The 12,109-nt window shown below is 37.9% G+C and overlaps 1 protein-coding gene across 5 annotated transcripts in view; it reads left to right on the top strand.

Moving 5' to 3' along the window:
* XPO4 (exportin 4) overlaps positions 1 to 6,770 on the top strand; it is a 133,510-nt gene extending 126,740 nt beyond the window's left edge. For all 5 annotated transcript variants that reach the window (XM_054587981.1, XM_054587978.1, XM_054587977.1 and 2 more), the window contains one exon: positions 2,014 to 6,770. In XM_054587981.1, the coding sequence (XP_054443956.1) occupies positions 2,014 to 2,211 (198 nt within the window). In that variant the 3' untranslated portion in view covers positions 2,212 to 6,770. The remainder of the gene's footprint in view (positions 1 to 2,013) is intronic.
* The last annotated feature ends 5,339 nt before the right edge of the window (positions 6,771 to 12,109 follow it).

Here is a 12,109-nt window from a genome sequence, read left to right as displayed (position 1 = left end):
TCCTTTGACCTAAAGCTTGTCCTTACACTACTGCTAGGAAACAGGAGTCAGATGTGAGAGGATAATAGAAACATGCTTCTGTCCTTGAGGAACTCAGTTTTATAAGGAAAACAAGATGAATGAGAATGGGGACCCAGAAAAGTCTGTCTTTAGAGAGCATGGGAAACAACAGTGTTCATTCCGTACTACAATGTGGAAACAGTGTTCTTTTTTCTTTTCTTTTTTCTTTTTTTCACTTTTCCCTTTTTTTTCCTTTCCCTTTCCCTCCCCCTCTCCCTCCTTTCCTGTTTGAGTCTTTAAAGATTGAAGCATTTACTGATGTGGTGTTAATGTGACAGAAGGGAAGTTATGCTGGCTTACCTGTCTCCCTTCCCCGTTTTAAGTGCCCATCCAGTGTATGAGAAAGAATCATATTTGGTCATCACATGCCCCCTACACACATGTCCCAGCATGACCAAGTGATTTGCTAGAGAAATTATGACATTTTTTTAAAGTATAGAGGCCATAGCATGCTATGATTGGAGCTGAGGGTTTCATTCATTTTCTTTTTGTAGAAAGATAGGATTTCAAGGTGGTCATCATACTATTTTGAAGATCTCCTCTGGCAGGCTTCCTGAACCGTTTGCACCCCAAGCTGCAGGTGCTCAGGAGTTTACTTCCTGAGATGGTGCCCATCACAGTCAGGGGCCTTCTCTGTCATTTGACTTCCTGGTCTTACTAGGAACATGGGCTTCTTACCAGTACATACAGAAGCTCTTACATTTTGGTTACCTTTTTAAAAATATATTCACACCCTGACCCAGTGTGGCTGAGTTGGTAGGGTGTTGTCCTACAAAGCAAAAATGGTCACTGGTTTAATTCCTAGTCAGGACACATGCCTGGATTGGGGATTTGGGCTGTGGTTGGTGTGTGTATGAGAGGCAACTGATCAATCTTTCTCTCTCACATCGATGTTTCTCTCCCTCCCTTTCCTTCTCTCTAAAAATAAGTAAAGTCTTTTTATAATGGTTTTAAACAAGATTTTATTTATTTATTTTAGAGAAGAGGGGAAGGGAAGGAGAAAGAGAGGGAAGCATTAATGTGTCTTCACATTCCATTGTGAAGAGGCCTGTCCTTCAGAGGGGGCACTGAAGGCAGCCACTCTGGCTCCATGCCCAAGTGACATAGAGTGCTGTGCCCTATTTTCTTTTCCAAATGTCATTAACATGTAGTTTTACCATCTTGGTCCACCATGAGATCCCGGGAAGCTACTAAAAAAGTGACAAACCAGCTTTTTCTAGAGCTTATCTTGGAAAACTGCCCTGGTTTCATCTCCTGTAATGTCACACCCATTCATTTCTGTAAGGCTTTATTATGGAGGGCATTAAAGATAAAAAAGCTACACACACACGCATGCGCGCGCACACGTTTGTTAATCTCCTGCCCTTTCTAACCAGAGCTGCTGAGCACAGTGCTGGTTTGAGCTGCATGTGTAGAGCCATTCCGATGCTCTATTTTCACCTTGAGAAAGGACCGAAATATCCCTTTTCCCTCTCTTCCACCTCCCACCTGCATTTATGTGACCAGTTGTCCATAGAACTGTGTGGACATGGTGTCTGTAAATCTCTGGGAAACTGTTGAAAGGTTGCTGACTTGAGGTTATGTATAAAATGCAAAGCAAATATGAACAATGTGCTTTGAAAACACAGAAGAGGCAACACAACTAAATTGGTGCCAGACAGCCTGCATTCTTACTCAAAGGCATTGTGCTGTTGGATGTGTTAGGTAATCTTACTGTAAATAAGAACTTCCACCTGCAAAACAGGAATATAAACGGAACTTGCCTAGGCGGGTTGTTCCATCAGGTGAATTACCAATGGAAAAGGTCAGGGCAGAACCTAGAATATGTTCTGACTGTAAAGAAGGGCTGGCAGACTCTGCCTCTTAGAATCCCATCATCCAATAACTGAAAGGACCTACTTGTGTGGTATTTGAGGAAGACATGTTCTTATATACACTTTATCTCTTCAATAGGCCGAGTACTCTGAATTGGTTGAAACATTACTGTCAAGTCAACAAGACCCCATTATTTACCAGAGGTTAGCAGATGCCTTCAACAAGCTCACTGCAAGCAGTACCCCTCCTACGCTGGATCGGAAGCAGAAGATGGCCTTCTTAAAGAGTTTAGAAGAGTTTATGGCAAATGTTGGTGGTCTCCTATGTGTAAAATAAAGAACAAAACTCTATGCTTAATTTAGATCCTTTCTGCAAAGTGCACTGAATTGCTAAAAGTTGAGTTGAGTATTATCCTGTCTTCAGTTCCTTGGCCATTGGGGTTTGGGAGAGATTGGCAGTTTGACATGCAACCAGTGTGGTGAGACAGGAGAGCCCACATCCAGTCAGCATTTGCTGTTAGGTGACCGCAGTTGGTCACAAGTGTTCTGTGGGTTTGGAATGGCGATTTAACCTTTTCAAAATGAAATTTCATATATGTGCAAACAGATATGGGCACCATGAAATTATGTTCAGTGCCTTTTCCCTCTTTGTCAAATGTTAGGTGGCTAGCCAAAGTTTAGAATTTTCATCATGAAATATTGGGTGGATATATACTTGTATGCTTGGTGATATTTCTCAAATGTTTTCTGTCAACCACCTGCAGTGCTGAGGCACTGGGCCCAACTAGAGGCCCTCAGAGTCATAATTTCTGTTTGTGGACCATGGGATTCTTCATTTTAATAAACTTCTCCCCTCTGCTACCCCAAAAGTTTTGAATCAATGCAAGAGATGCTGAAAACTCTGAGAAGGCTTTGTGCTTTGGTGCTTTTTCTCCCAGCGATTCAGTTTTGAGTTTGGCAGGAGGAAAGGCATTGGCAGGTGCTCACTGGCCTCATAACACTGGCTGGTGTGCAGATTTTGTGGAATATAGGTCTCTAGTCAAACTCTGATGCCTGAACTTGAGGAGGAAAATACATGTATATTTTTGTTCCCTAAAAAATACTTTAGGAACTGTAGCCATTTCATTGCCTTAATTTTAAGAAGAAAGGACAAAAAAAAGATCTGTTTTAGCAAGAAATGCAGTCCTGATGCTTCAGAGCTGGTTAGGGTATAAGCTCCTCTGAATTTGGTGCCCATTTTGTGGTGTATTCATGTCACTTTGTGAGGGAAATGGAGGCTCATCATATGTAGTCTAAGTCTTCGAGTATGTTTCTGCCCAGCCTCTTAGCCATGGCTATAGTATTCTACTCTGAATGGCTTGCTTAAGCAATAAGTATTTTAAAGGATGGGAGTGACTACTGCAGATTTTAGACATTGGGGCATTAGGGATAATAATTATGTTCGAGTGGGTTATTTCCTCATTTCACAGGAACCATGTAAATTTAGGAGATAAAAAAATCCCCTTTGACCCTCTAGTTTGTCTAATCAAGATTTTACTGCTGCCATGCTACCCTTAAATTATGGAAATGAAAGCTAATTTATAAACCGCAGGCATATGAAAGATAATTTATAATTAAGACACATGGCCTGCTGCCGTGTCAAAGTCACATGGCACAGTGACACTGTTTCAAGGGGTGGATGTCCTGTTGTGCTCTTGATACCTCTGTGCTAAACTGTCTCTGGAATGTTTACTGTCTGGATTGCGTGTAGCACATGCACCTTCACAGTGATGCTGTGTGAAACCCTGTAACTGTTATTAACAGTTAACGTTACCAAACAGGATCATCGAAGTTCCACCCAGCTTGACATGCTACTTAGACACGTGCTGATGCAGAACTGGAGCCAGAGCTTTGAGGACCATTTCTGTTAGTTGTCACCATCAAGTAACAGTAGAGGGGGAACAAAATCATCCTAAGACAGCTAGTAAAAAATTGTCACTTTTCATGAAACATACGTTGTGTTTTTAAAAATGCTTTGAACCATTCATTTATTTTTAGATTTCTTTTTCTCCCCATAACAAACCTTGAAGTCATGGCACCAGTAACCACTGTTTTGCATTTTTCTTGGTGTGGTATGTCTCCCAGCTCTGCATGCCTTCTCAGTGGTTGTAAGCCACGTATCTGTGTGTAATGAGTGTAGTCCCTTTGCCAAAGGACACTGGGACACACAGCTGACTGGCTAGGTCCACTGGCCATGACAAAACTGTAATCAAGTTTTTAAAAACAAAAATGAGTAGAAAAGGGATGCCTTGGGAAATAAAAAGTCATCTGTATTTAATAACTGTTACCTAGATGGAAATGTATGTGCTAAATTTGCCCAGATGCTGTTAATAATACTGCAGTGTCATTAGACGACTGTTAATAAAAACAAGATGTACTTCACAGTGGACCAAATAAGCCTTCACATGTCACCAGAATGTGATTAGTGGCAAACAGGAAGAAGGAGGCAACACTTTTTTAGGTAATGGGGACGCCACTTAACTGTAGCAGCTAGACCCTTTCCAGGTGTTTGTGTGTATGTTTTCCTGGTTGGTATTTGTTTAGTTTTGGTCTTTTTGTTTTATTTTGTTCACATTTATCTTTCGCTATGCTTATGGCTTTCCAGTTTTGTGGGATTTGTTTTAATGCTCTCAGCCCAGTGGGAGTTAAGAACACTGGCTTAATTTTAGTAAATTGATTTTTACTATTACAACTGATTGTTAAGTTGTCCAAAGAGTTTTAAAAACAAGAACATTATTTGTGCCCCTCCCAGTTGATAGATGTTAAAGGAATACTGTCAAGTATTTCATTTTTTTTAGAATTTTGTGTTAAATGAAATTTATGTTTATGCATAGTAACCTTTAACATCTAGTGTTTTAGTTTTTTAGTTCATTCTTTGTTTGATTTTATTTTCCTGGTCCTGTTTGTTTTCCTGAGGCACAAGCTCTGTGGACTTTGTATTTTTACAATTGGAATCGGTGTTAACAGCACCTGTCACTATACTCTTGTAGCTCTGTTACAAGGATTGGGTTTTTTATGGTTCCTCTAGATGGGTGGCTGCCCTAGATGGGTGTCAACTCAACTATGTTGACAGTACTTTACAGTGTTATTTTCAGTTATTTGAGTCTTTCTTTCTTGCTGTTTTTTTTTTTTGTTGTTGTTGGAGGACAGTAGCATGTTAACATCACTGCATTGAGTTTTCTTCTGGTATAAAGAGACATTTTATGTAAAAAAAAAAAACTTTGCAATCTTTTTCAAACTAATTTTAAGAACTTAATCTTAGTTCATTGTAAGCTGTGTATCTAATTATATTACATTACTCTGTTCAGATGAGATGATTACTCTTTTTCACAATTTTCATTTCAAAACCCAGTGTCTGTATAATCCAACCTTCCGGTAACATTCTCCTTACTGTCTTTGATTGAACTTTCTCTTCTACAAAAACTGTCAAGTCTGTATTTGTAATGTTACCATATTTCTCATTTCTGTTAATACTTGTATGAACCCTTGAAGATTGAAGGGAACTAGCTATTGATTTCAAGGATTTCAAGTCTGAGTATCGTAGGAGACCATGTCAATTGAACCCTTAAAATACTTTTTTGCCTTTTACAATTTTACTTGTTTCTGTTTGCCACCTTTGTCATTAGAGGTGGTTGTCATTTAACCTTATTAAGTTAGCTGTCTGATGGATAATTGTCATTATTGGTTCCTGAGTAATATCTTAACTGTTAAGTCAGAAGAAACCTCAGTACTTCTTAGGGTTTTCTTTTTCAACTAGAGAATAAGGAATTGATTTGGATATGAGTTTTTAACATAACTTTCTATAAATTCTGCTGCAAAACAACAGCTGATTTAAGGGTATGATAATGTTTTAAATTATTTTAAAGTGTGAGTGTATATCCTCTGACTTGGTAAATAACTATGTTCTGAAAACACTGCATTTAAGAATTCGTTAAAAATTGATTTTCTGAAATTAAAAAATGTCCAGATTAGGTGTATTGCTGAGCTCAAATTTGATATGAACTGCCATGGTTGAAGTTGAACTTTAAAAATTTTCATTTAGATGTGAGATGTTAAGTATTTTTGGTTAGTTATAAGGGGAACCCATGACATATTTAGCCAAAGAATATATTCGGTTCAGGTAAATGTACAAGCTTAACAATGGGCATCCACTCTGCTCCAGAGGACTGGTGGAGTGATCTGCTTATAACCTCTAGCTCCCTAAGTCCGTGAAGACTGAGCTACTCTAAGATGGTGGTGGTGATAGAAGGAGTGGCTTGCACATATTAGCATCCTTAGGTTCATATGCACACCGGTTTGTCCTCCTCACCCCCTGGGGTTTGCTCCTCACCTGTTCCCAGGCCTTCCCAGCAGTGGAGAGATTTTCTTTTCAGTCTAGATTCTTAGACCTCAGCTATTAGGAGCTGTCAGGTATGTACTAATAACTTACCTTCTTAGCCTGAAATTAAATATTGCACCTGCACTATGCACCTAACAGGAATCTGACCTCAAGTGTGTTCAGAGCTTAGGCTTTCTGTTGTAGTGTCATCTATCACATAAAATTATGACAGATTGCAAATATTGGTGTTGCTACCATTCAGAACATGTAAAAATTTTTAAAATTTATAAATATTAAAATTTTAAACTTACACTAAGAGGTTGGTTTTTTGGGGCAACCCAGGGACAAGTATACTGTTTATTTACCTCTATTAACATTACTAATGAAGGTGTAAAGTTGCATTTAATTTTTCAAAAGATGCTACAATACAATTTTAGGAAATAAATCAAGGCTATGTATTGAGCCAGTAAAAAGCCGAATATCAAATTGATAAAATTTTATTTGTATTTTTAAATCCATAAATGGGAGTTATTATGTGTCTTTTAACTAAATATTTTTATTACATTTTTGTTTTGACTGTGTGTGATTTGTTCATGGGTATTTAGCTAGACTATTTTATGAAACAGAAATGGTACTAGTTCATTTAACATCATAGGATGATTGACATTGGGGACATTATACAGTTACAATTAAAAATAAAAAAATCATGATGACATACTTGTATAGAAAAAAATAAAGATTTGCATTACCTTCTGGGAGAACACCTAGCCCTAACAGAATATCCAGGATTCAGAAAGAAAAAGTTTTGTTTATATTCTGTAATATTTAGTATATTTATTTGTATGTCAGCTCACAGTCTTAGAAACATATTCGAAGTTATTAGTTAAATCATTGGATTTGGAGTATATTTGTAGTAAATAATTTTAGTGGTGTGGGTCATTCTTCTTGGCCTTTCAGGGAAAGTGGAAAATTAGCCATTCTGCTGTGTCAGGCAGACTTTCACTCTTTACCTAATCTTAAATCTTGCAAATGTATGCAATGAAAAATTAATATTTTAAGAAAGAAAATATATTTTTAAAATACATAGATTTTAAACTTACTTTACTTTGAATATTCATTGATTTTTAATGGTATTTCTCAGGTTATATTGAGATTTGATTCTAATCCAAGAGTGGATAAAGAAAAATTAGGTTTAAGAGAACTAAGCAGAGTTGTATTGCATTTTCATTTTCCTTCTTTAATTATTAAGGGCAGGACCTGGGACACAGGATAATCATCTGTTATTTGAGAGAACCATAGATGATTTTAAAGGTTCCAAATATAAAAATCTGGTATTGTCTTTTTTAAAAGACAACTTTAAAATAATCATGCTCTCTAAAATACAGTTGGTTTATATTGACTGGTTTACAAATGATGGCTTGGTATGTTGATTAGATTATGAATCGTTTTGATTTTTAACCATTGGATTGGGTGCATGTGTATTCTTTGTAATCACAAATGGTAGTTCAGTTTTACTTTCTTTTAAAACTAAGTGGAAGTAAAGGTCATATTTGGTGAAATTTGTGAGAAAACCTTGCCAGGACATTCCATTGCAGTACTAATGGGAGCATACCATCTAAATTCTGGCGCATAAATCAATACCCTCCTGAACTCTTTCTGTGTAAATTATTCTCCCAAAGAAAAAAATTAAAACACATGGATGGATAAAATATAATAGTAGATGCCCAATAAATTCTATTATATTTAAAGATTCTAAAAACACATTCTGGGTAAGTATGTCTTCACACAAAGTCTAATACCTGATAATCATTTTTAAATACTGTGATAACTTCACATCAATACAGTGTGACCATATAGCCCCTGCCACAGCCACCATGATGGTATTGTGATAGAGTTCACTATGTTATGTATACAAGAAAATTGATCTGTTTAAGTCAAGGTTTTCAGTTTCTACTAAAATTTGCTCATCTTATTCCTATATCAACAAAAAACCCTAACAGTGATTTCCAAAGGGAGTTTCATGTATTCTTTATGAACTGGAGGAGTAAAACGAGTGTCTTTCCTGTTTGAAGTTAAGGGCTTTACTACACTGCTCTAGAAGATCTCAATCAGATCTCATCACTTTAATAGTTTCTTCTCAAAACATCAGTGGAACTAGAATTCAGGAGCATCCTCTGCTACATGATTAGGCTAATTTGAGTAATCTGGTGATAAAACACTGCGCGAATGGAAGAAAAACATCTGAATCTGTGTTCTTGTAATTTTACTTTATCAAAGGAAAATTGAATCTAGCTTTATCTTTAAGAGATCTTGTCAGCTGTGGCCAGGTAGCTCAGCTGGATAAAGCATTGTCCCTATAAGGTTGCAGATTCCATCCCTGGTCAAGGCACACACAAGAAACAACCAATGAATGAATGCATCATTGAGTAGAACAAACATATCAATGTCTTTCTGTAAAAGTAAAGGAAGGAAAAGATCTTTTCCAAAATAATCTTCATTCTTTTTTGTTTTTTTTTTAATCCTCACCTGAGGATATGTTGGTCGTTGATTGGTTTTACAGGGAAGGAGAGGGAGAGAGAGAAACATCTGATGGTTGCATCCCATTTGCCTCCCAACCAGGGACTGAACTGGCAACCTAGGTGTTGTCCCCTGGCAGGGGATCAAACCCCCAGCCTTTGGTATACCAGCCGACACTCCAACTGAATCACCTGGCCAGGACTCATTAAAGACATGGTTCTTTAATGCACCTTTCTGAAGAGTATGGAGATGAACAAAAACCACTTTTGAAAACAAAATGAGTAATTCCTGAATTAAAACAGGTTTAACAGCATCTTCTCAAGTCCAGTTTAATTTGTCAAGTAATTTTCCCTTCAAAAGAACCAAATTGCCTTTGATATTTTAAATTTTTTATGGTTTGTAAAAACCATTGCATTACAACACAGATGTTTTACCAGGAAAATTTTAATCTTCATGTATTACTCTAAGTAGGCTGTGTGAGCAATCAGCACTGTTGGTGGGGGTATAAGTGAACTTCCTGACGTCTATGGTCACTTCAATGATAAAAATAAAATCGTAATACACATTACATAAAGGTAAATATTGCATTTCATATGCTATGAAAGCAATAGCAACTTTAAAAAGATGTTTCAAACCAAAAATTTGATTTAGCATGACATTAAATTATAGATCAAGGCAGTCTCATAGTTTTTACACCTCTGTAAAAAGACTGCCATAAAAGTTGGTTCTTGTTTCTTGGTTCATGTTATTGATTTTAGTTTGTTTTATATATTTTTGTTCCTGCTCCTATGCGCCTAGTCTTGAAATACTTGGTTTAATAGACATGTCATCAGTTCAAAGCCATCAAAATAAAAGTAATGCATAGGTTGCTATAGACCAGGAAACAGTATTTATAATAGAAATTATTATACTCCTCAAGTTGTAAACCTGTATTATGTACTATTATTTGGCAGTTGAGTCATTTACTTATGTCCTCAATGTATGCCAGAAAGGATTTAAGACGATTCTGCAGAACATGTAAAACAGCACGATAATGAAATTGATAAAATGAAGGAGATAAAGGAACAATACAGTTTGATTGCCTTCCAGATTGGAAAATAAATGTATCACTTATGATTTGGTAACTGCCAGATTTCACAAGTCCTTTTTATGTTTCAGATACTTTGCTAGAGGTTTTCTCTTTTTTTCTTTTAAAGTATATTGATTATGCTATTACAGTTGTCCCAACCCCCCTCCACCCAGTACCCTCTTAGTCCATGTCCATGGGTTGTGCATCTAAGTTCCTTGTCTTCTCTGTTGCCTGTACTATTCTTAACATCCTCCTGTCTATTTTATACCTACCCAGTTATGCTCCTAATCCCTGTACCTTTCACCCCATTCTCCCCTTTCCCCTCCCAGCTGATAACCCTCCAAATGACTTTAGTAGTTTCCTTAGTTTTTGTTTTTTAGATGCAGTTGTTGATAGTTTGTTGTCATTTTAATGTTCATAGTTTTGATGTTTTTCTTAAATAAGACCCTTTAACATTTCATATAAGGGCTTGAAATGATGAACTCTAGCTTTACCTTGTCTGGGAAGCACTTTATCTATCCTTCCATTCTAAATGATAGATTTGCTGAATAGAGTCATCTTGGTTGGTAGGTCCCTGCTTTTCATCACTTTGAATACTTCTTGCCAATCCCTTCTTGCCTGCAAAGTTTCTTTTGAGAAATCAGCTGATTGTCTTAATGGAACTCCTTTGTAGGTAACTCTACTCTTCATTTGCTTCTGTAAAGATTCTTTCTTTACCTTTAACTATTGCCATTTCAATTATGATATGTCTTGGTGTGGATCTCTTTAGGTACAAGTTTGGAACACTCTGTGCTTCCTGGCCTTATCTACTTCCTTTGCCAAATTAGGGAAGTTTTCTTTCATTTTTTCAAATAAGTTTTCAATTTCTTGTTCTTCCTCTTCTTCTGACATCCCTGTGATTTGGATGTTGGCTCTTTTGGAGGTGTCCCAGAGTCGTCTTAAAACTCTCCTCATTTATTTGAATTCTTGTTTCATTTTGTTCTGGTTGAATGTTCTTCTTCCTTAAGTTCTAAATTGTTGATTTGAATCCTGGCTTCCTTCCCTTTTTTGTAGGTTTCCTGTGGATTTTTCTTTATTTCCCTTAGTATAGCTTTCATTTCTCCCTTGTCATTTTACCTTATTCAGTGGGATCTTTGACATTTTGATCACCAGTGTTTTGAACTCTGTCTGATAGGTTGGCTATCCCAGAGTTGCTTAGTTCTTTTTGGGGGGTTCTGTTACTTGTAGAGCAGCTTTGATTTCCTGCCTTAGCTCACCTGTTAAGTTGTATAGGGCAGAGCCTTGGGCATTGCCAAGGTGGCGCAACCTGCTTGGCTGCTTTCTGGCTCCGTGTAGGGGGGAGGGGTTGGAGAGGTAACAATGCTGCTGCTGGCTGTCTTCTGTGGGCTTGCCTCCCACTTGCCCCTTTTCCAGACACTTCACCCACTTCCCTATGCTACTGGCTCCCCTCCAGCTGCTGACCTGATTGTGTTTCCTAGTTCCAAGCTCTCCTGAGAACCCAGCAGTTTCTTGCGCCATCGTAGCCCCCACTGGGTTTACAGCCAGAAGTTACGGAGCCTTATTTTTCCCAGCACGGGGACGCTGAGCTGCCCAGTCTCTCCTGGGGCTGGGATCACTGGCTCACAAGGTGTCACCCTGATTATTATCCACCACATGTGAATGTCGGGCCAACCTCTACCAGCTGCTGCATCCTGGCAGCCACCACACCACAACTTCTTTGCCCCTCCTACCCGTCTGGGTGGATATACCTTCTTTAAATCATTGGTTGTCAGACTTCTGTACAGTTCTGGGTGGTTTTCTGGCAGTCGTGGGTGTTTATAATTTTTAAGTTAGTTGTAGTCCTTCTTAGGGTTGTGCAGTGAGGCGAAGCTTGTCTACCTACGCCTCCATCTTGACCAGAAGCATGACGTTTTAATATGTACTGAGGAATGCCCTCAACTTGGAAGGATCTGGGAGGTTCACGCCAAATGCCCCACTACTACAGAGAAATGTTGCTGCCTAATAATTATATATTTTTTGCCAAACCAGTAGCTGGCCTTGTTTGTGCATGGAGACAACTACTTCCTCTGCTCACTGACCAGATGTCTCCTTCTTAGCTGTCAGCTCCAGTGTAAAATGAAGATTGCTGGACCTGGTAGCCATGTTGAGTCTGAGAAGGAAATGTGATTATGGTGGAGGGTGTAAAAAAGTTTTTCTAATCCTATCAATATGATAAAGCCTCTCATGTCTTGATTTCTATTATAAGACTGAACTTAATAGCGTGTGGATCTGTTAGTTGGGTGTTCTGAAAAG

This window comes from Pteronotus mesoamericanus, unplaced genomic scaffold (assembly GCF_021234165.1).
Source record: "Pteronotus mesoamericanus isolate MK-2021 breed Mesoamerican mustached bat unplaced genomic scaffold, CSHL_Meso_final scaffold_125, whole genome shotgun sequence".
NCBI classification, from domain to species: domain Eukaryota; kingdom Metazoa; phylum Chordata; class Mammalia; order Chiroptera; family Mormoopidae; genus Pteronotus; species Pteronotus mesoamericanus.
The sequence above is the reverse complement of the archived record's forward strand: the minus strand, read 5'-3'. Positions and strand labels throughout refer to the sequence as shown.